The 22,318-nt window shown below is 60.1% G+C and overlaps 7 protein-coding genes across 7 annotated transcripts; all 7 read right to left on the reverse strand.

The window, feature by feature from the left end:
* Window positions 1-149: 149 nt before the first annotated feature.
* JKF63_07759 (uncharacterized protein) lies at window positions 150-1,565 on the reverse strand (the record flags this gene model as incomplete). Its single annotated transcript, XM_067903690.1, has 1 exon — window positions 150-1,565. The coding sequence occupies one exon, from the start codon at window positions 1,563-1,565 to the stop codon at window positions 150-152; it is 1,416 nt and encodes a 471-aa protein (XP_067759890.1).
* Window positions 1,566-2,321: 756 nt separating this feature from the next.
* On the reverse strand, window positions 2,322-2,564 carry JKF63_07760 (uncharacterized protein; the record flags this gene model as incomplete). The annotated part of the gene is made up of 1 exon (XM_067903691.1): window positions 2,322-2,564. One exon carries the CDS (start codon window positions 2,562-2,564, stop codon window positions 2,322-2,324), a length of 243 nt encoding a protein of 80 aa, XP_067759891.1.
* Window positions 2,565-3,658: 1,094 nt separating this feature from the next.
* Window positions 3,659-5,818, reverse strand: JKF63_07761 (uncharacterized protein; the record flags this gene model as incomplete). Its single annotated transcript, XM_067903692.1, has 1 exon — window positions 3,659-5,818. The coding sequence occupies one exon, from the start codon at window positions 5,816-5,818 to the stop codon at window positions 3,659-3,661; it is 2,160 nt and encodes a 719-aa protein (XP_067759892.1).
* Window positions 5,819-6,430: 612 nt separating this feature from the next.
* JKF63_07762 (uncharacterized protein) lies at window positions 6,431-7,429 on the reverse strand (the record flags this gene model as incomplete). The annotated part of the gene is made up of 1 exon (XM_067903693.1): window positions 6,431-7,429. The coding sequence occupies one exon, from the start codon at window positions 7,427-7,429 to the stop codon at window positions 6,431-6,433; it is 999 nt and encodes a 332-aa protein (XP_067759893.1).
* Window positions 7,430-8,356: 927 nt separating this feature from the next.
* Window positions 8,357-10,015, reverse strand: JKF63_07763 (uncharacterized protein; the record flags this gene model as incomplete). The annotated part of the gene is made up of 1 exon (XM_067903694.1): window positions 8,357-10,015. The coding sequence occupies one exon, from the start codon at window positions 10,013-10,015 to the stop codon at window positions 8,357-8,359; it is 1,659 nt and encodes a 552-aa protein (XP_067759894.1).
* Window positions 10,016-10,862: 847 nt separating this feature from the next.
* On the reverse strand, window positions 10,863-19,748 carry JKF63_07764 (uncharacterized protein; the record flags this gene model as incomplete). The annotated part of the gene is made up of 1 exon (XM_067903695.1): window positions 10,863-19,748. One exon carries the CDS (start codon window positions 19,746-19,748, stop codon window positions 10,863-10,865), a length of 8,886 nt encoding a protein of 2,961 aa, XP_067759895.1.
* An 851-nt stretch (window positions 19,749-20,599) lies between these two features.
* JKF63_07765 (uncharacterized protein) lies at window positions 20,600-22,015 on the reverse strand (the record flags this gene model as incomplete). Its single annotated transcript, XM_067903696.1, has 2 exons — window positions 20,600-21,482; window positions 21,522-22,015. 2 exons carry the CDS (start codon window positions 22,013-22,015, stop codon window positions 20,600-20,602), a joined length of 1,377 nt encoding a protein of 458 aa, XP_067759896.1.
* Window positions 22,016-22,318: the final 303 nt, after the last annotated feature.

A 22,318-nucleotide genomic window follows, 5' to 3' on the forward strand; every position in this document is an offset into this window, starting at 1 on the left:
GAGAGTGAGGGGGGGGGGCTACTTCTCGTATCTGTAGAAGAAAACACTCGATACCGCATTCTCTTCACTCACGCCACTCTCGGTAGATTCGCTCACAAAAGTGCGGGGCTTCTCCCTCCCTCCCCCTCTTCCGACTCTCCAGTCGTCATTCAGCCGACCCGAGACATGCGGATAGAGGAGGAGGAGGGCGGTGGCGGCGGTGGTGGTGGTGGCGCGCAGAGGATCAGCCGGTTCTGATCGATCTGATCCAGCGACTGCGGGGGCACCCGACCATACGGTGCTGGAAGTAACGCATCGATGCGGTGGTAGCGCGCCAGTTGACTGGAGACGACACGGCGGAAAGAAGGCGTGGTCGTGTCGCTCTCTGGCGCTGCAGCTGACACCTGCTCCGGTCCTTCGAGGCCACCTGATGTGGCGGTGGCTGGGCTCGCGGCGGTGTCGGAGGTGAGGACAGCAGCCTTCAGGGGGGAGCCGTCTTGCTCCTCATCGGCTGCTGCCTCGATTGCGCGACGGAGTCGAATCATTGTTGACGTCGGGGTGGGAAGATGCCGGTAGGGGCAAACAAGATGGCGGCCGACAAGAATTGTGTCCGTATCACTGATGCCAATCACAAGAGAACGCACATGGAGAGCCATGTCGCACTCCGCTGGCTTTGCTACTGTCTTTGTGGCGTGGGCACACTTGGTGCGCGCGAGGACGGATCCCACCGCAGTCGTGGCGATGGGTGGTGGTTTGCGGATTCTGGCTGGCTTTGGGGAGGAGTCTGCTGGCGGTTGTGTGGTGGAGGGCTCCAAGATGAGGCGGTGCAGGAACTCGGTGAGGCGGTACGTCTGGCTACTCAGCGGCGAAGGGCCGAGGGTCTTGCGGGATGCAATGATGTCGAGAACAAGGTTCACCCGGAGGCCGGGTGCGTAACAGTTTTGTGACAGCTCCACATCATCGCCGCTCTCTACCTCGCGCGAGACAGGATTGCTGGCGGGGTTGTTCATGTCTTGTTTGCCCCACGTCGGCCATGCGTCTCGCAGCGCGCGTTGAGCGTCGGCGAGGCCTTTCCGGTCGAACTTATTCCCTACTGATCCATTGTCCTCGCTTATTCCTTCGTGGTCGCGCTTTACGGATGCGCCGGCAGTCAACGCGGAGGTCGCGTTAGTCGGAGGCGGAGGCACCAGTGTGCCGCCACCGCTCGCACGCAGGACCTCTGCCATCTGTTCTTCGCTTGACAGCGAGTGGAAGAAGGCGCAGCTGATGTCGTAGTGCCGCTGAGCCTCCTGCATCATGCAGCTGATTTTTTGCTTCAACTTTGTCTTCATCGTTGCCTCAGAGGCAAGCAGCGAGATCGAGTGCTGTCCGTACACCCACACGGAGTTGTCCGGGGAGCACATCAGCTGGTCCGGCAGATCAGGAAATACCTGGAAGGGAGGAGAGTACGACGAAGCCGCTGCTGCAGCTTTTGTTTTAGAGGCGTGCTTGGGCACCGCCGTGCTGCCTGCAGGCGGTTGACGCCGGTTGATCATATGGACAATCGACGGTAGCCGCAACGCCGAAGGTGATGTCGAGGCAGACATTCTCTCTCTCTGTTTGTGTGTGTGTGAGTTGGAAAATCTTAATTTTTCGTTTTTTTTTTTTGGGGGGGGGAGGGGGAGGAGGGAGAGAGAGAGAGATGATACCAACGGGGGCAAGCTGAGTACATAATACAATCCCAGACTAAAGAGAGACGTCGTGCCGCTGGACGCTGCCGCTGGTGGTAGATGGACGTCTTCGGTTTACATTAGGATGGGGGGCGGCGACGGTGGTGGTGGTGGTTGGGGTGGTGGTTGGGGGGGGGTGTGGTGGTGGTGGCGACTGTGTTGCAAAAAACACACCGGTGTTCTGCTTGTTTCCTACCAGAGCCTCACCACGCATCATTCGAGGCACTTCTCTCTCTCCCCTCCTCCTCCCCCTCCTCTCCTTGTGTTATGCAGCTTCTTGGGTTTATGAATGCGTTTCTGTGTCATATTTGAGTGGTTGGGAGGTGTGAGTGAGTGTGTGTTGTGTTGTGCTGTGTGTGGCTGGGTGCCGTGTCCGCTAATGGGGGGGGTGAGGGGGGGGTGGCAGTTTTGTAATGCCCACTTGGGAGAGTGAAGAGAGGGATGGGTGGGTGGGTGGTGGTGGCAAGCGTGCGGATGTGAGAGAGGCAAAGTGCCTGGCAGTGGTGATTCCCCATCACCCTCGTCCCTCCCCCCGCCACACACATACACACACACACACACACACACACCGCTGCCGTCTGTCTCCGTGGTGTCCTTGTCTTCGTCTTCGTCTCGACTCGACCTCGTCACCGCTCACATTTTCTTTGTGTTCTTCTTTAGCCCGTTCACTTCTTCCTCACTGAACCCCTCCTTCAGCAGACACGCATAAAAGGCAGCGATCTCCGTCTCACACTCGTCCATGTTCTTGAGGAGTGTGCACTCGTCACGGGCACGGCGCTCGTGTGGACAGGCGCAACAGATTTTGCAGCTGGGCGTCTTGGGAGACTGCGACTGAGGCGATGCCCCATTGGCAGCAGAGGATGCGCTGTTCCCCATGGTGATGCCCACAGCCGGTGGAGGCCCGAGGAGGAGGAAGGGGGGACGAGGAGGGGGGGAGGGGAGGGCGGGCGGCTTCACCCGTTGGAAGATCACAATTGTCAGCGGACAAGTCGCGTGTATGCGTGTGTCGGGTGGTGAAGGACTGGCCAATATGTGCGGGGCCAAAGACAAACCAGTACAACCAAGTGATGTATACACTCACATATATAAATATATATAAATGTTGAACCAGAGAGAGAGAGAGGGGGGTAAGAGATTGGGGAAAGGTGTTCGGCTCCTGAAGGGTGAGGGCTTCAGCAGTGCCGGGTCGCCATCGTGGTGGTGGTGAGGTGGCAGAGTGATGTGGGGGGGGTGTGGGTGGGTGGGGGTATAAGCGTGAACGAGAGGGGAGAGAGTCTGGTCACCCCCCTCTTCACCACAAGAAGGATCATCCCCCTCCCCTCCCTTCACACACATTACACACAGGAAGTTACTCCAAAGTGCCGAACAGCTTGACGTCGCGTTAAAATTACAGTGGACTAGCACATGTGGCGGAAAACGTGTGTGTATGTGCGTGTGTGTTGGAATCACATTATGGTCAAATGTATACACACCAGATGTGACACAATACTGCTTCCTCCGCAACATATATTTCTTCTTTTAACAACGGGCATTGGGGAGGGGGGGGGCTCCTCCTCTCCTCGACCGGGTGAGAGGGGAAGGAAAGAGCGAGAGAGAGGCCTTCTCGCCCGCTACGCCAAGACACACACACACACACACCGAGAGAGGAAAACGTGGTTTGTTTCGTGTGTGCGCGTGTGTTATGCGCAGATGCGAGCATCCACCGGTCGTTTTGATTATCACCACTCGGTGCTCTCTTTCTCTGTGACATCGTTGTCATTCACCATGTCAGTTTGGTTGTTGGGGTCTTCGTGTTTTTTTTTTTTGCGTTGCCGACGAGTTCTTTGCACCTTCGCTTTGACCTGTGTAGCCCTCCCCTCCCCCCCCTCCCTCCCTCCTCTTCTCACATCCCCAGCCCCAAAGGGTTCGTAGCTTTCTCCCAGCGTCACTGCTGCCATCGGTTGTCGCCGGTGCTGCTGATGCTGCCGTTGCTACTGGTCGTCCGCCTTCCCCTTCCCCTTCCTCTTCCCCTTGCCCCGACCTGGTGATCGGTGCTGCTGATGCTGCGCTACGCGCTCCGCGTCGCAGTGGGCTGCATTCGCTCGCAACAGCTCCTCCACTTCGGCCGCCAGACTGTTGGCGCCCGCTGCGCCGGCGTCGCTGTCGGAGGTCTCCGAAGACGACGACGCCGGGGATCCCTCGCGATGGGCATCACCGCCAGCAGCATCCGTGCCGCTGCCCGCGCGGATCGACCTCTCGCGAAGATGCGCGCTCTTCTCCTGCCGGTCATGGCGAGGCGCGAAGTCTTTGTTCCGAAAGTGGGTGAAGTTCGATCGGTTATTCGCCTTCACGTTTTTCTTTCGATCCCGTTTGCTGCGCTTCTCCTGGAGCTCTTCGTTGCGGGCCCGCTCCCTCGCCGCCTCCTGGAGCAGCCGCTCCTGTTCCACCCGCTCCCGCTCCCTCGCCGCCTCCGCCAGGAGCGCCTCCAGATCCCGCCTCGTGTCATCGTCTGCCACTCCAGCCACAGCCGTCGGCGCTGCTGGCTGCTGGGACTCGGCCCACTGGCGCTGTTGCTCAGCGTCTGTCATCGCCTCGTTGTCGCCACTGCTGTGCTGCTGCTGCTGCTGCCGGTGCACTGAGATGTACTCGTGGAAGAAGACGCTCACATGATTCAAGACAGCGATGGCTGACAGATCGGCGAGGGTCAGCGCCGGCCTTGTCAGTGTCACTGGTACCCTCATGGTGTCGTAGAGAGTCTGCAGAACGTACGCGTAGTTCCCTGGCTCGTTGGGCAGAGTGCAGAGGTGGGGGTCTGGCAGATTCTGGGGCGTGCCCCAGGGCGCACCCGTGCCGATGAGAAGCTGTGAGAGGTGCACGGCAGCGTCTCCTTCGCTGCCGGTGGCAGTGGCGCTGGCTGGATCGGAGCTGAGATCGACACGCGGAGGCAAGAGGGCCGCCAGCGCATCGATGGACGGCTTGCTCTCGGCCTGCCCTGTGGCCTCACCTTCCTCGCATTCACTCTTGGTCGTCACCAGGCCGTCCGCCGTGGCTAACACATAAAAAGGAACCGTCGCCGCCGTCCCCCTCGCTCCTGGACGGTGTGCGCGGACGAGTTGTTGCATTGCCGTGGAGGCGTGAAGCGGGCGCAAGCCGTTGTATAGCACCACGGCAGACGGGGCGGCGCTGCCGTCGTCCGTGGCCGTCGATATCACTGAAAGCAGTTCGATAAGCAGCTCGGCAGCGCGGTTGACGGTCTCCGTGAGCGTCGCCGCATCCGCCGCGTGCAGGTGCAACACGAGCGGCAGATGTACTTGTGCTGCGACGCGCCAACACTCCTTGAACAGGCGCTCCTGGGCGTAGTGCGTGCCACGATCGCGACTGAGATTGATCCCCGTGAGGACGCCAACCACGTCGCCGTGCTTTACGTTGGTCTCGAGCTCTTTGATCCACTGATCGTGCAGTCGCATGTTCAATCGGTCAATGTTGTTGACGTGGATGCCAAGCACTGCGTACAGAACAACGCCAGATTTTGCCGACGACGACGCCGATGCTGTAGCGGCCGTTGTAATAGAAGTGACGACGGCGCCAGAGGGGGAGGCATTGTCGTCCATGAAGCGCACGTGTCGAACACCACCGTCGGTGGCGCTGTGCTGCTGCGCCAACGCTCCCTGGTACAACTTGTTGTGCTGCACACACGTATCCAGCAGCAGTGACTGCCGTTCCACTTCTCCGCACCAGCACACCATCGCAGCCAGGTGGCCCTCCTCGACAGCGCGGCGAAAGATGCCCTCCTGATCGTCCTCCAGCTTGCGCGATAGCAGCGCTACGGCGGAGTCGATGTGGGGCAAACGTCCGCCCTGTGCCGCATCGCGCGCGACTGCCAGCGCCTTCTCGCAGCCCGTCACCGTCGAGGCCGCCTTCGCCACGAATTCTTCCTTGTCTCCTTCAACGGCGGTGGCGATGGATGCGATCAGGGCATCGAGAATCGGCACACACGCCGGTGGCGGCGTTGTGGTGGCGCGTGTCGTGGGTGTTGTGTAGTTCTTGTTGGCGCTCTTATTCTTTGTGGTGGGGGCACCCGGATTTTTCTTTGAGCGGCGCAGACTCGAGCCCTTCGCCTCCCGCCCTCCTCCGCGATCGACGAAGCCCATTTTGTGTTTGGCTTGAAGCACGTCTTGGGTGCACACCGCGCGTGTGTGAGTCAGATTGGGGGGGGGGGGAAGGAGTTTGTCCAACACTACCACTCGTTTCTTTTTTTTTTTCTCTTTCTCACACACACACACACACACACACACACACACACACAGGGAAGCGGGAAGAGTGAAGAGGATGCAGGCGATAGGGGGAGGGGGGTTGATGATGTTGTTGTTGGGTAGTGGTGGTGAGCAGCCCATGAACGTTACCACATCACCTACTCGTCACGTACGTGAAGCGACGACCGCGGTGACTGAAGCAAGGCGCACCGTGAGACGCTCAAACACAATGTGGCGTGGCGCGTTGTCAAAGCAGAGAGGGGGGAGGGGGGCACGGGGACGGGAGTGTCACCACCACCACCACCCCCTTTTGTTTTCCAAGTCAGGATTGAGACAGACAACACACACACACACACACGCCAGGGGGAAGGGGAAGGGGTGACACTAATGAGTCATTGAGACAGACAACCGACGCCACAACACACCTAGAAGAGATGTGCATGACTGACAGTAATCGACTGGCGGGGGGAGGGGAGGTAAACACGATCTTCAATGCCGCAGAAACACACATCACGCACCGTTTTTCGATCGTGCGTCAGTCAGTAGCTCCCCAGCCATGCCCAACTCATCCAGGACGTACTGATTAAAGAAGGCTGCCGAGGTCGCCCGTTCCTCTTGGACTGAGGGCCCCCCCTCCTGGCCGGTGTGGTTCACTTCGCGCAGCAGCCCTTCCAGGTCGGCCGACCCCGTCCGTTGCTCTTGCATGAGTGAGATGTACATGGCGCGGTCGACTTCATGGCAGACGTAGCACACCCCCTCCAACTTGTTGGTGTGTCGAAACTCGTATAGGTGACGCGCATCCGCTTCGATTTGCATCGCCAGTGGGATGAAGCGCTCCACCCGAAAGTAGTCCAGCTGTATGTGGGGGGTGATGACCGCCGCCTCCTCCTCCACCGCTGCTGCTGCTGCTTGTGGTGGTGAGGCTGACGTGGCCGACGAAAGCGGTGACGATAGAGGAGGAAGCGGGAGGAGGATGGGGATTGGGTGGCCGGCACTGTCGGTTGGCACGCTGTCGCTGGCAGAGGCGCTGGTGCCGTGTGTGGTGGCGGTGCTGCCTGCGAGCAGCGGCTCCCAAATGGCGGGCAGCTGGTGCGCAAAGATGCGGAGCAGCACTGGAACCCCCACCTGCAGCACGGCCGGTAGCACCGTATTGAAGAGAGAGCTTGTGCGGTATACTTGGTCCGCTGTGGTGCAGCTGCCAGGGATGAGGTTAGGGTTGGAGCCGTCCACGAGAACCGCGAGGCGGCGTCGCGGGTCTGCAAGGTCTGTGGGCACCGGAGGGAAGCGGTCCTTGACAGGGCCACGGCCACCAACGGGACGCGCGTGACGCGGCGGCGCTGAGGAAGGTCTGTGCGATGCAGAGAACGACGACGAGGTCGCGGAGGCAGCGGCACCTCTACGTTCTTCACGGCTGCCGGTGCAGCAGCTTCGTAGAGAAGTCGATGCCGCGTAGATGGCCAGCGATGTCGTCGCCGTAAAGGCTGCTGCTTGATACGTAAGCTGCCGCATGGTCACTGGAGACAGTGAGTATTCGATATTGGTGTGCGTGTCTGTGTGTGTGTGTGTGTGTGCGCGTGAGGTTCTCGGTGAGGATCGCTACGGTGGTAGTATCGTCAGCGCCAGTGCAAGCGTGCAATGTGGGTGAGTGAGTGTCAACAATGGAGACAGGGGTCGGGAGAGAGAGAGGAGGGATGAGGGGGACGGCAATGAGCGACGCTCAGTACACAGCGCTCGCTCACGTCCATGCGCACGACGATGATGAGAGGAGGTATACATATATATATATATATGTGTGTGTGTGTGCGCGCGCGTGTGCTTTGGCTCATGAAAAACTCGACGACAGAAACAGCAGCGCTTTGCGTTACCTCAGTGCATTACTAGGGAAAATCAATCAAAAGTCCTGGGGATATGATGGCACGCAGAGGGTTGGGCAGGGAAGAGTGAGTGACCGCTCCCCGCCGCCACCACCACCACCACCGCGCTGTCATCATCTACAATGTGTGTAGGGAGGGGGATGATGGCGGAGGGCACGCGTCAAAACTCCGGAGGCGGACAAAAAAAAAGAGGCGCGCCCCCATTCGCTGAATGATGCGTGGCAGCGCGTATCTCGATCGTCGCTCGGTTCGTGTTTGAGATTTTTGGTGCACAATTTGAGAACTTGTCAGGTCAGGTGGTGAGGGGACGGCGACCGAGCCAACAAGAGACAGACAGACAGACACACACACACACACAGACAGAAGCGGGTGGAGGTGGGAAGGCCCGAGGTAGGCGCTTAGTCGATGAATGCCTCGCCACTATTCCTGGTTTGGTTTTTCTCCACGATGGCCCAATCAGATCTGCCACCGCCACCGCCACCGCCACCGTCAACCCCCCCTCTCTCTCCCTCTCCCCCTTCTCCCCCCCCTCGCCCCGCCGTTGCTTTGCCGATGTGCGGTCTCATCGCAACGAGGCGTCCTCCACGTAGATGATGGTGCCATCGGACACCCCGACGTCCATGAGAGTCTGCAGCTCGTTGTCCAGCCGCCTCGGTGACCCTAACACACCTTCGTCACACCTGCGACAGCTGAGCCGCTGATTGACCGGCTTGATCTGGAACACTTTGTGGACCAACGCCTTTAGTTTCGCAACCGTAAGGGTGTTTGGAATTCTCTGCGTCTGCGTCGCCATCATCATCGGACTGGACGGGGATGATGATGATGGCGACGACGCAGCAGCGTAGCCGTTTGCAAAGAAGAGCGTGACGTTCAGCAAAATATAGTTGGCGTCTGTTGTCATGGCGGTGTCGGCCTCGCGCTGGATGGTGAGCACCACATCCTTGTGCTTCTCCTTGAGTGCATCCAAGAGTGGGTACGGGATACGCTCAGAGGAGACATCAGCGGCTGAGGCGTTGCCCTTGTCGGTGCCACCACGCTCGTCCTGATTCATCTGGCGCTGCAGTAACCCACGTTGGACGTACAGCAGCTCCGAGTCGAGTCGTTCCTTCGGCCGCACGGTGCCTCGGTTCAGAAGCGTGATCGTCGGCAAGGCGGCCACGACATACATGCGACTGTTGGTGTCGTTCCATGTCGGCAGCAGTGTGTTGTATGTGATGCGAAAGGTGGCCAGGTGCGGGCAGAGAAGCCGAACCCCGTCTACCGTGCCGGGGTTGCGCAGCGTGGCGTTGTCTTTGATGCAAAGCAGAGTCAGTTGGTGCAGGTACCTGTAAGGCCGCAGTACACCACCATCTTCTCGCTCTGCTGTGAGGGCCTCGCCGGCAGCCGCGCGCGCGACGAGGTCCTCTGGCAGTAAAAGATCTTCAAGCTTGTTGTTCGTCAGGTACAGCTGCGTGAGTGCCGGAAAGACCTGCATGATGGCGGCACCAATGGCTCGCCAGTCTGACAACTCGTTGTGCGCCAAACTCAATGTCGTGACATGAGGGAAGACCACCGTACCTGTCGCGGCACCCGCCTCAGAGTTCTTCGTTGCAGTCTCCTCCACTGTATCTCGCAACGCCAGCGGCGGCGCGACGACGTCGAGTGCGGTGAGTTTGTTTGCATCCAAGTGCAGCTCCTTCAGCTGTGGCACCTCTACAAGGGCACGCAGCTGCGCCAGTGAACGGAACCCAGTATTGTTAAGAACCAGTTTAGTGAGGTGCGTGGACGAGAGCGCCGCATCCGTGGAGGATGTTGTTCTCATCTGCAGCAGATCAGGTATGTCGCACAGCTGCAGAGTCGTCAGGCGTGGGAGGTACGGCAAAAGTTTTCCCGCCTCAGACAACGAGAGCGCTGTGTTCTCCGACAGGTCCAGCTCCTCTAGCCGAGTCATGTGGGCCTCTCGGACCTCGTTGGTGTTGTTGTCAGCGGCCATGGCGGCGCTGGGCTCGTGCATGGCCACGTTGATGCCGCAGTTGCGTAGCACGACGAGGGTTAGTCGATCATGGCGCCTCTGTTTTTCACGTGTTTGCTGAACACCGACAAACTGCCACTTCTTGTCGCATTGAAAGGCCGAGCCGAGCGGCTCCTCCGTTTGGTCGTCAGTGGAGCCGTATCGCTGCTTCACTGCGTCCACAAAGCTCACGGCTGTCGTCGTCGTCGTCGATGATGGTGAGGGCGGCATCAGCGATACAAGGGTGGTGGTGGTGGTGGTGTGGTGGGTGGGTGGAGAGGGAGGGAGGGCGTATGATCAGCTCTGATCTGGGATGGAGTTCGTGTGGTAGTGGCGGATGCGAGCGCTAATCTAATGAGTTTCACATCGTTCAGTGAAAGGATAGGAGAGAGGAGGAAGAGGACACGTGTGTGTGTGTGTGGAGGGGGAGTAGGGACAGAGGAAGAGGGTGATGGTGGAATGGGTGGGGTGGTATGTCAGAAGGTTTGTAGCACAGACGCATGTGTGTGCGCAAGTGAGGCACATCATCTCTCATCTCTCCCTCCCCCGAGTTCACGTGTACCTCCGTTGACCCCTTTTTCCTCATGTGCATCGAAACATACACACACTTGCATGGCCACTTTTTTCAAGTTCGACCACCGTACGCCCCGCCTTCAATAGTCTGTTTGCAGATGTATATATGCATATATAAATATAAATATAAATATATGGAAAAATTGTTTTGAGCATCGGTTGTCGTCACCACACACACACACACAGTCTACCGCCCCCCCCTCTCAATCATCATCCTCACCCAACGACGCATCACCGTTGAGGGGGAAGATGAGGACGGAGGTGAAGCGAAGAAAAAAGGGGGAGGGAAACAGCGAGTGTGGGCATGCGCATGTGTCTTCACATTTTTTTTTTGGGGGGGGGTGGGGAAGGGAAGGGGGGCGTGGTGGTTGACCTTTTTTTTCACAGGGTTGTGCGCACACGCCCCTCCTCCTCCTCCTCTGCCCCCCCCCCTCCCCCTCCCCATCCACTTGCACATCCTTTGTGTATCACGAGTTTCTTACATCACTGCCACCGTCCCATGTGGTTACGGGCGAGGCCGCTGGTGGTACGGTGGTTTCACTTCAGCGCCCTCCCGGTGGCGGTGGCCACCACTCCCACTCCCGGGGGAGGAGGCGAGGTACTGCTGCAGAATTTGGGGAGACGTGAACGAAAAGTTTTGAAAGTGGTCGAAACCGCCAACAACACCGCCGCCGCCGGTGGTGGTGTTGGTGGTGGTGGTGGTGACACCAGCGCTGTTGTCTGCCCTCCCTTCGTTGCCACTGTGTGTCGAGGCCGAGTTCTGCTGACACTTATCGCCATCGTGATCATAGTTGCGGCCATGCTCACAGGCGCTGGGTGAGAGAGAGAATAGCCGCTGCACTGGGCGACCGTCCGGACCCGTGGCAGCAGCGGCGGCGGTCGTATCGTTTCCATCGTCGTAATCGCTGACGTTTTGATGGTATGGCAAGCCGGTGTGCAGAGGCGGGTGCTGCGGTGACACACCATGGAGGCACTGCTGCTGCTGCTGCGGCCTTTGGTGTGAGCGACCGACGCTGTCAGCAGCGTCATTCAAGGCGAAGTCGCATAGCATGCCTGTGGGGTTGATAGCCTTGTTGCTCTTGTGGTTGGACTCACCCGACTGGTCTTCTCCACTATCACTGCTGTCGTCCCGACGTTCGCTTTCGGCGCCCGTCTCGCACAGCAGCGGCTTCCCCGCCGAAGGATCGAGTTGCTGGTGCCTCTGATGTAGCTGCTGTAGTCCGCGTGCGATTCGCTTGCGTTGCTGCTGTGCCCAGAGCGCCTGCACGCCTCGTCGGTCGCCTGTGCTTGGAGGGCCTCTTCCGCTGCTGCTGCTGCTAACATTGCCCCCGAGGACCGCTTTGCTTTTTTGCAGACTCCACCCAAAGCCACGCGGAGACCACGGTGACTCTGTAAGTGACCCCGTGTTCGCCTCATCATCGACGTTGTACTCGACACCAGAGAGCGTGGCCGTAAGAAGCCCGTAAGGCTCTACCATATCGCCAGAACCACTAATAGCGTTGATGCTGGGGTAGGAGGAGAGTGCGTTGCCAAGGAATGAGCTGCTGCCTCTGCTGTCCGCAGGTGGATGCGCGTTCGCCATGGGGCTCACGTAGTCATGCGGGTTCCCTGCTGCCATCACATCACCAGAGGTGCTCGTACCGGCACCTCCATGCAGCACAGCGCCCCTAAGGTTGGCCACCACCAGCTTTGGCATCGGTGAGCCCATAGGCGTTTGGTGCAAGTTGGCTGCCCCTGTGTCTGTCGTGGCGGCCGTGTCGCTGTCATCCTGGGAGTTTGTGGAGGAGGCGCCAGAGTACATGGTGAAGGTATGTTCCGAAGTGGATGTTGTTGATGTTGTTGAGATCGAGGACCCGGAGGACGTCGGTTGCTGTGCCGTGCCATCTAATTCATTGGCTTCTCTCTCCATATCCTTCTCGCTTTTCCCTTGGCTTGAGCTGGATGTGGTGGTGGTGCTGGTGCTGGTGGTGGCGGTGCTGGTGGCGGCGCTGTCATCGTCGATGTCGCTCTTGTCGTCGTCGCAGTGGCCACCCTTGCTGCTTCTGCTGCTACACTCCCCGTCAGGACTTGTCGTGTACCCCACCTCGTCCGCGACGCATACATCATCCCTGTCGTCGCGGACGTTCACGCTCGCCGGTCTTGTGACCGCCGCCGCAACATTCGATGATGGATCGACACCGCGATGCGCCACATCGGCGCTAGGTGGCACATCAACGGCTGCCAAGGATCGCCCAGCGTCACCCGTGGTAGTCTCAACGTGTGTACTGGATGCGATGCTAGAGGATGGGGGGGCTACGCCCAGCGAGGGTTTTGAGACAGACGTCACATCGGAGAAGAGCCGCTGCGGTTGCTGTTCGCCGACTGCGAGTGATAGCGACGGGAAGCAATGAAGATGACGGTCGGGGCTGCGCTCTTGGCGCCCTCGACCAGGTGCCTGCTTTTCAGTGGGCAGTGGTGTTGCACACGCGCTGCTGGTGCCGTACAGTCTACCAACGCCGCTGTCGCCAAGGCTGGTCGACAGCGATTGCTGCGAGTCATCAATGTGTGTCGTCGTGGTCGGGGGCGTTGATGTAAAAACCGATGACGCGGCAAAGGCGCTGAGGTCGCCTTGCACCTCGCCGCACTGGCGGATCGGCGTCATCGCCCCTTTGGGCGTGGGTGTCGTGGGCTCTCGTGTGCCCTCGAGGGTGCTATACATGGGAGATGTGGCGCCGCCACACAACGGTGGATGTGGGTGATCAGGGGGGGTACAAGGGGTACTCGCGGTCGGCGGCGCCTTGATGGGCACGGTAGAGAGTGGTCCAGTACATGAGACGCCTTCGCGGCTCCTGACCCCGTCGGCTTCGTCGTCGTCGTCGTCGTCGCCGTCAGGCGAGAGTCGGCTTGGGGGGCCGCTCCTCAATCTGCCTGTGCTGGTGCTGCTCAAGACTCGGGGCGTGCTGAGCAGCGTGCCTCGCCGCGTCGGCGTTAGCGGCTGTGCGCTCACATTGGAGTGGTCGCAGCTGCTGTCCTCCATCCTTGACGCCAGTGTTAAAATCACGGCGTTGTGCCCCACGGTTGCAACGTGACCTCCTCCATTGGGCTCCTCTTCCAGGGCCGCGGCAGCATCGCCGCCGCCTGCCACGTGCGCGTCCTCCTCGGCAAAGGCATCGGGCTCATAATATCCCCCACCGCCATCGTGGTCCTCGCATTCTACAGTGTTTGGGTGTACCCTCGCAGCCTCCAAAAATGTCTGTGTTCCGTCGCTCTCGTCATCATGTGGTACAAGGATCCCATTAGGTGGACTGTCAGCAGCAGCAGCGGAGGCGGCGGCGGCGGCGTACCCTGTTTTGCGGCTTGTGGATGATCGGGAGCCGTTGAGCATGATGTCAGATGCCTTGGTCAGCTGCTGTTGCACCAGCGAAGTCGCATGTAAAGTGGGGTTCGTGTCCATCAGACTGCTGAGCTCTGCACCCGTGCTGGTGACCGTTACGTCAGTGGAGCCCGAGGCGCACGACAAATCTGCCACCGTTGCAATGACCTTCTTCTCTGTGACTTCTGCGCAGCCGTGGCGCACTTCGCTTAGATCCGCACTCAACGCACTGGACGCGGGAACGGAGCTTGCAGAGGGCTGCTGCTGCTGTTGCTGCTGCTGCTGTTGTTGTTGCTTCTTCTGGGCTGCTGCTGCCACCACCAGTGCAGCATCCAGGAAGCTCTGCGGCAGCGTCGCGGCGCGGTCAAAGAAGTCTGGTCGTGATTCGGCTATCATATCACCTGCCGTCGCTGAACCGCCGCTGCCGTCTCCCAGGCCGTCGGCGAGTGCCTTGGTCAGTGCGATGCTGCTTGCTCGACTTGAGCTGGGTGACGTGTCGGCGCAAGACATGTCCGAAGGGCCTACTCTGGGGGAGTGAAGCCTCGCTGACGGCAGATCCGACATGTGTGATGGAAGTGTCGATACCACCACCGGGTCCGGTAGCGATGTCGTGTGTGTAATAGACTCTGTTGTTTCCACCGCAGTGCTGGTCGCTGCCGCGCTCTTCACGTCAGCAAGAGCGACATTGCTGGCACAACAACTAAGGCGACACTGTTGCTGCGCTTCTTCAGCGTCCTCTGCCACTCGCACATTTCTAAACACGGAGCTCTGGAGCAACACGTCATTCGGAGTTTTGGTCGCCGGCAGTGAGGCGTCGCTGAGAGGAGCAACAGCGGCCCCCATCACCTCTACTGAGGGCAACTGCAGCGTGGGGACCACTGGTTGCTGCTGGGTGATGTCGACACCCATGTCAACACCGGGTGATGTGAGCGGGATCGGTGCGGTGGCCGGGTGGTGCATCCCCAAAGCGGGTTGGGTAGCACAGACGGGCGCGGCTGTCCTTGACTCGTCACTGTTGAGCTTAGACAGGGCAGAGACATCATCGTGATGCTGCATAGTGAGAGTATTACAGTTAGCAGCGAGAAGCTGCTGTACCCGTTGTGCAGTCTCCACGTCCAGGGGCACGAGAGCGAGGGGAGGGCCTCCACTTCCGCCTCCGCCGCTGCCGGTCGCAAGCAGTTGTGAATGAGAGCAGGACAGAGTTGCCGTAAAGCTCGCAACATCGAAGCTGTTGTTTGAGACGGTGGACACCTTGTTGTTGTTGTTGGCGGAGGCGCGCATCATCATAAATTCCTTTTGGTATTCCTTCGCCTCCTTGATGCGGCGGTGCTGCTCTGCCGCGGCGGAGAGTCCCGTCGCCGTCACGGCGGCAGGGAAGTAGCGGAGGTCATCGCGGGTGCGCAGCCGTGGCGCGTAGGGCGCGGGAATGCGGCGCTCCATGAAAAGTTCGCGCCAATCCTCCGGGCGCGTTGGCGGTGGCAGCGGCAAAAACGGAAGGGGGCTTTGCCATCGTGGGACTGCTGCTGCTGCTGCTGCTGCTGCTGCTGCTGCTGTGGTGGTGGTGGTGGTGGTGGTGGTGGTGGTGGCTGTCGCGGCGAGAGAGGTCACCGTTGACGCGGTGGAGAGCGGCGTCTGCCGCTGTGGCTCGTCCACTGAGGTGGTGACGAGGTCGACCGCCGAGTTCACGGGGCTCAGGGCGGTGCGCAGGAATCGACGCACTTCTGTGGAGAGCAGACGCTCATGATAGACGCTGTAGTACAGCTGCGAGACGACGTATGTGCACGTGAAGAAAGGGTGTTCCAGAACAGCCTCGCCGCTGAGGCGGTGCTCCACGCGGCGCTCCAGTAGTCTCGTGGTCAGGTCGCGCAGCAGCGCCAGCGCCTCCTTCATCTGCGCGAGAGCGTCGGTGATATAGAGGTCCCGTGTTGCCTCGTCGAGGGTGAGGCAGGACAGCCGCAATCGGCCTCGCTGATGGCGACGGCGTCGCTCTTGCTGCTCTTGTTGGTGCTGGAGCGCTGCCGAGGTGGTGGTGAGGCGCAGGGAGAGGTTGGCAGGCACCCCGGAGTGCAATATGACAGAGCTCGATCCAACGCCTGCGAAGGAGTTGGTGGCGAAGGAATTGCTCAGCAGCGACTGTGATGGCAGTCCTTGAGTGTCGTCATCCGCACTAGAGGCTCTGTTCGGGTTGAGTGCGCCGAGCTGGCTCATGAACGAGTCGTTCAACATAACCGTCGTTGCTGCCACGTACGGAGACACGTGGTCGTGGCTTTGCACCGGTTGGTGGGCGTGCTGGTTCTGTGTATAGTGACCAGTGCTTTGCTGACGCGAGGTGCAACTGTCGCCTGTGATGTTCCCCTCTGCTTCTTCCAGTCCCTCCGATGCCGAGACGGCGCGGTCAGTAGCGGGCTGCGGTGGGGGGATGACTGGCGCTGTTGCAGAGCGCAGCCGCACATCGAAGCTACGGTTGTTGGGGTTGTATACAACCTCGGCTGTGGGGAGTGACAGCGCCGCTGACAGTTTTGAGGGTTGTGGCATTTGGGCGAGGTTGCGCCGCATCTGTCGTGCCATGCGTTCTTTGAGCTCCAGCCGCACCTCCTCAGCGCGGTAGTGTAGCTGCGCGACGCGTGTGTGGACCTCCAGCAGAGTGAGCCGGTAGTCCTCTGCGGTGATCCTCACATCTTCTTCCACGATGGATCGGAATAACACGAACTGATTCGCCGCATCAAAGGCCTTGCGCCCGTTGGCCCACTCAAAGAGAAGACATCCGTAACTCCACCAGTCCGTGCGGGAGTCGTGTGGTTGCCCACGCAGCATCTCCGGACTCATGTACTGCGTTGTGCCAGTGAAGCTGTTCGCCCTGCCGTCGGTGCCCGCGCCAGCAGACGATGACAGGCTGCTTGCATCCTCCACGTTCGTGCCGTCGCCGGTGGTGGATGGAGTAATGATGGCACCCTTGCGGTACTTGGCGACGCCAAAGTCCGTCAGCATCACATGTCCATCACTGCGCATCAAAATATTTTCGGGTTTCAAGTCTCGGTAGAGAAAGCCTTCGCCGTGGAGGTACTGCAGCACCAGCGCCACCTCGACCGCGTAGAAGGCGATGAGTCGCAGCGGGAAGCGATGGGCCTCATCTGGCGCAATCTCTGCACCCGGCTTCGTTGACAGCTCACTCGTGCTGCCCTCCATCGCAACTTGGTGGAACGGCGTGGCGAGATCGACCCGCAGCGCAGCTGTTACACCACCAACAGGCGTCGTCGTCACAAAGTCCGAAAGCTGTCTCGCTGGTTCGGCAATATCGCTGGAGAAGGGGCGCCCGTCGATGTCAGACTGCGCCTTCGTTCTTTTTTTTCTTGATGACGCCGTCTTTATTTCGATGTGCGTCCTCTGCAGTTGCGTTGTGTTTGTTGCACTGGTGACGCTGGATGCGGTCGTGGCGGCGGTGGTGGTGATATTGCTGCTACTGCTGACGCTGCTGGCGAGCGGCTGCGGCCCCTTGGCTTCCGCCATCAACTGTGAGAGACTCTCTGTCGTCTTTTCGTGCTCCTCCACTCTCTTGGTCGCGCGGCGGGTCCCACCCATGCCACTTGTCAAGGACGCCGTTCTCATTTTTGCGGAAGCGGCAGTAACAGCGAGGGCGTCTGCGAGCTCAGCCGCCGAGGCTCTGCGCAGCTGTCGCCGCTTGGGCTCCGCAGGCGAAGGCGCCGATTTTATCGAGCCTGCCGATGACAACTCCCCGTCTCGGCGTGATTCGCCAGCACCACTGCTGTTCCTTTCGTGGCGCTCGGTGTGGGTCATCACCGTTGTTACATCACGGGTGCCGTCCGCACTGCGTTGGGGACAGGGCGCGGGTCCCGCAGGGGATAGCGGTGAGCGAGATGCGGCCCCAACCCCAGGGACCAAGGCTTTGTTCACCTCACTTCGCTGGTCGCTGACATCACTGTCCTGAGCAGTGGATGAGGAAGAAGATGGGGACGCAGAGCGGCGGCCGCGGCAAGCACCACCACCACCACCACCACCACCACGCTGTGCCGCGGGAAGCGTGCGCCACCTGGGTCGGTACCCCTCACGGCTAGTAGACGCCACCGAAGTCGACCAAGACGCGGCTTCGCTGCCTTGGACAGAGGCTGCAAACTCCCTTCCCATGCCTGCTGGGGGCTCCGTGGGCTCTGTCGTACGTGCGGCGAGGCATGCCGTCGTCGGTCTTTTCCTTTCCGTGTTTCGGCTGGTCGCAAACTCATCGACGGCGTCAGCCAAGTAGTATCGGCACTCAGCAGTGAGTTGCATGTCGCGGTCAGGGCATTCGATGGCGCCTCGCTGTTCTCGTCGACCCTGCTGCTGCTGCTGCTGCCGCGTTGCCATGGAGGGTGACACAGCCGCCCTGCTGAGCTTCCTATCGATGGAGCTGTCAAGCTTCATCAGATCCGTGCTCGTTTCTTTGACCTCATCGTCGTGGGTCGCTGTGGCTGAGGCGACGTTGGTCGTGCCAGCGGTGGCGCTCGCGTCATCATCGTGTGCCCAAGCGAGTGGTAACGCTTCTCCCGTGGCGGTGTTGGTCACAGTGATTCCTGAACGAGAGGTGCTGCTGAGCGTGTTGGCCCCGACACCGTCAGCCATGCTCAACGACGCGAGGAACGCGTTTCTCTGCGAGGTCGTGGTGCCACTGTTGCTACTTGCTTCTTGAAGCGGTGCATCGGTGGCCGCCTCTGCTAGTCGGACCACCTCAGCGGAATGGGGGAAAGACTGTAAGGCAGTGTCAGTGATCACTTGTGTGGTGCCGGCGGTCGCCGAGATGGAGAATGAGAGCGATGCCTGGGGCTGCGGTGATTGTGCAGGTGTCGCTGTCGCGACAGTTGCGCTGTTGGTGCCGGGCGGCAGCGGCCCAGAGGGAGGAGGGGGCACCGGGGTGAAGGTGCTGGAGGTGCTCTGGTAGTAAGGGTACTGCATCTTCACAAGGTTTCGCTTCATGCTGCGGTTCCACAGCTGCTGCCTGTTGAGGTAGTAGAGGTCGCCGCCCTGTGCGAAGTCGAGCACAAGGTACAAGTGCGTCTGGCTTTGGAAGGCCTGGTAGAGGCGCACCAGGAAGGGGTGATGGAGTTTGGCGAGCAGTTGTCTCTCCGTGAAGGTGCGCTCGATGCAGCCTTCCTCCTTCACCCGCTGCTTGGAGATCTTCTTTACGGCAAAGTACTCTCCAGTGATTTTGTTGCGTGCCAGCGTGACCTCGGCGAACGTGCCGTTGCCAAGAAATGCGATCAACTCGTAATCCTGCAGCGAGCGGGCGGCAGAGCTCACGTAGTGCTGTCGGCGAGCCTGCTGCTGCTGCTGCTGCTGCGAGGTGGATCCAGGGGCTACCGGTGTACCTGCTGTCCCCGACTCCGCCATCCCGCTTTTTGTGGGCCCCATTTTTTCTCTACCGCCTGTAGATGCGCTGCCCCCCGCAAAGACAGCGCCATCGCCTGTCCCCGCCCCCGCACCACGAGTGTGACTGCGGCTGCTGTTATTGCCAGCATTGGCGGATGCTGCAGCGGCCTCGAGCTTCTGCTGGGCGAGTTGCTTGCGCAGCACGTCTGTCTTCCCGGCAATGACGTTCTGCAAAAAATCCCCAACGTCATCTTTTCCTTCGTTCGCGTCCGTCGTCGTCGTCGTCGTCGTCATCGAATGGCCACCGCCCGTGCCGGTCGCCGCCATCGCTGGCGCGGCGGTGCCGGATGTGGCATGGGGAGCCGGCGTTGAAAAGCTTAGTGATGCCACCAAGTCCAGAACACCGGGGGAGCAGTAGCCGTCATCTGTTCCGACATCCGCGAGTGTGACGGAGGAGAGGAGGAGTGGGGGACTCACAGGGCCCCTGGAGGAGTCTTCCGCATCCACGACCGGCCACCACGGCTTCAGTGGCGGTACATCTACATCATGGCGCGGGCCATGGGGCTTCTGCTGTTGCCGCGGCGCGGCCCCCTCCTCCCCCGCGTCCGCCTCGCTTGTACTTGGCGGTCTAGCCGCAGTGCTGTTCAGCTTGTCCAAGATATGCGTTGCCCAGCGCAGCATTGGCCAAGTGGGTGTGTGTGAGGTGGAGGGGAGGGGGAGGGGGAGGCACAGACGCACACACAAAATAAAAAGAGAAGTCCAAGCTAAAAGCAAAGTAAAAACCGGGAGAGGGTCCGGGGATTAGCCGCAACAATGAAGAGAGAGCCCCCCTCCCTCCCTCCCCAAGTACACGGGCAACCGTAGCGTGTCGCTGATGACGACACACTCCACAATACACACACACACACACACACACACACAAAGACAGAGAAAGGAGGAGATAGGATGGGGATGATAGTCGTGGGTGTGCTGATACAATCTAACAGGAAAGGGGATGTAGAAGGAGAGTCAAGTAGGGGGAGGGGGGGAGGGGAGGGACGAGTGTAGATGAGTCGGTGAGAGAGAGAGAGGCACGGGGTGACGCCCCGATTTTCATTGCGTACATCAGACGTAGGACTTGGCTGCATATAACATGTGTACACACACACACACACAGATACATATATATAATATAATATGGGGCTGTGTGGATGAGGTGCGCAAATCAAAGCGCGATGGCGACGAGACGGAGAAGATTCTCTGGAAGGGAAGGGGGGGTCCATACACCATATACGACTTCATTATATCGCTACAGACTAACAGCATCGTATTCTGTTGGCAGTCTTTCTTCTCTCCCTCGCTCTCTCTGCCCCCCCCCCCCCCTCCTCCTCCCCTCCTGCACCGTGGCTCAGGCTGTCGTCGAATTGTGCAACACAGAGGTGCGCAGACACAGTTGTCCAGCAGACACACACACACACACACACACACACACACGGCCCCTTGCACATCTTCATGAATGCTTCTGGAGCTTCTTTAGTATCCACCGCCCGACTTTAATTCTTTGCGCACTCCCCCTCCTCCCCCCCTCCAAAGACGGCCGTCACGGCCTCCACAAAGGCCTCCACCGCCTCTTCGTTATACTGCAAACGGCCATCGACATCATCCACGATGCGGTACACGTCAAGTGCACGCTGCGGCCGACCTACGACGAGCTGCAGTACTTCAGCTTCCGACAGCAGCGTCTGACCCACTTGCTGCTGCTGTAGCTGCATGCGGCAGCTGAGCGGCTTGTGTGCCGTGTCGGCTGTGTTCCCAACAACGTCTGCGCTATCCCTGCCACCACCGCCCCTAGCTGCTGGCCCCCATAGCGGAGTAGGCTCGAGCAGCAACGGCGCCAGCGTACGCGACAACGCGGTGGGCAGCGCACCTTCGGCGGCGTCGATCGTCTCTCCATCGCCGCCTTGTCTGATCACCGCGTCCCGCAACGTTGTCGTTGTCGCTGCCGCTGCAGCCGATGCTAAGGACTGTCGGGCTGCCAGTGACGACCTCTGCAGCGCTTCCGTAGTGTCATCTGTGAGGTCCTCCTCGGCGATTGGCTCCGTTTTAATGAATGCAGTACCGTTGCTCAACGATGGCACTGTCGCTGCGGATGAGACACACGGCTGCGGGTACGGACCCCCTGCAGGTACACACAGCCGCCGGCGCCAAAGCTGCTGAACCGCACAGCGCACGCCTTCCGCGTAGGAGCGCTCCTGCGCACGTCCGACTTCCTCAAAGTGCTCCAATAATTCTTCCACCGCGCTCACGTGGCCGCGTGTCCCCGGGCGGTGAGCTGCCAGTTTGGCGTAGAGTGAGGATACGAGCCCCGCATCAACCAGCGCGTGTGCTGCTGCGGTCAACCCCCTCAAGGCGTCACTGCTTGGGCCTTCACTGCCACTGTGTGTCGGTGCACTGATGTCCCTGATGTACACGGACGTGGGCCCATACAAGTCACGTGGTGTGAAGGTATGCCCTCGCCCATCAGCGGGCTCCTGCGCCGTTGCGCTCGGCGTCATCGACTCGGCCTGGAACGAGGAGTGGTTCGCAATATAGTTGAGCATTGTCACCTCGGTGAGGAGCACGACGAGGTGCGCGGAGGATGGCGAGGCGAGGATGCTCGCGGTCGACGCGGCTGCAGCTGCGGAGGCACTTTCGATCGCACCTGCCGGCACAGATTTGCTGTTGATCTGCTGCTTCATGCCGCTGTTACTCGCCACCGAGGCTGCGCTCGAAATGGCCGACGAGGACCTCGCCGATGGCGCTGCAGTAGCGGCGGCGGCGGCAGCAGCAGCAGCAGCAGCACCGGTGGAGACCGGCGCGCGTTGGTGCCCTTCAGCGGGCGGAGGCTGCAATCCAAAGGGCGGGTGCCGCGCGGCGTTTCGCTCGTCCCGGCGACGGCGCAGCAACGCGTACACCTCGCCGTTGGTCATTGGGGTCGCCTCGGAGAGGACCTGCATGGGTTTTGGAGTGGGTCTCTCTCTGTGTGTGTGTGTGATATATATGCAGTGCCGTTGGTGGTTGCGCTCCACTCTAGTGAATGGCGGTATGCACATGCATCACACCCCTCCGTCCCACTCACCACACACAGACAGACACGCGGAAAGAGGAGAGGAGGGGAGAGAGAGGAAGGGAGCAAGGGAAGATGAGGGTGGAACAGGAGTAGTGGAGGATGTGCTCATATTGAAGTGTGCGACGGTGTGTGCGTGTGTAGGGAGTGGAGGGAGGGAGCGGCT

Source organism: Porcisia hertigi, chromosome 3 (genome assembly GCF_017918235.1).
Source record: "Porcisia hertigi strain C119 chromosome 3, whole genome shotgun sequence".
Taxonomy (NCBI): domain Eukaryota; phylum Euglenozoa; class Kinetoplastea; order Trypanosomatida; family Trypanosomatidae; genus Porcisia; species Porcisia hertigi.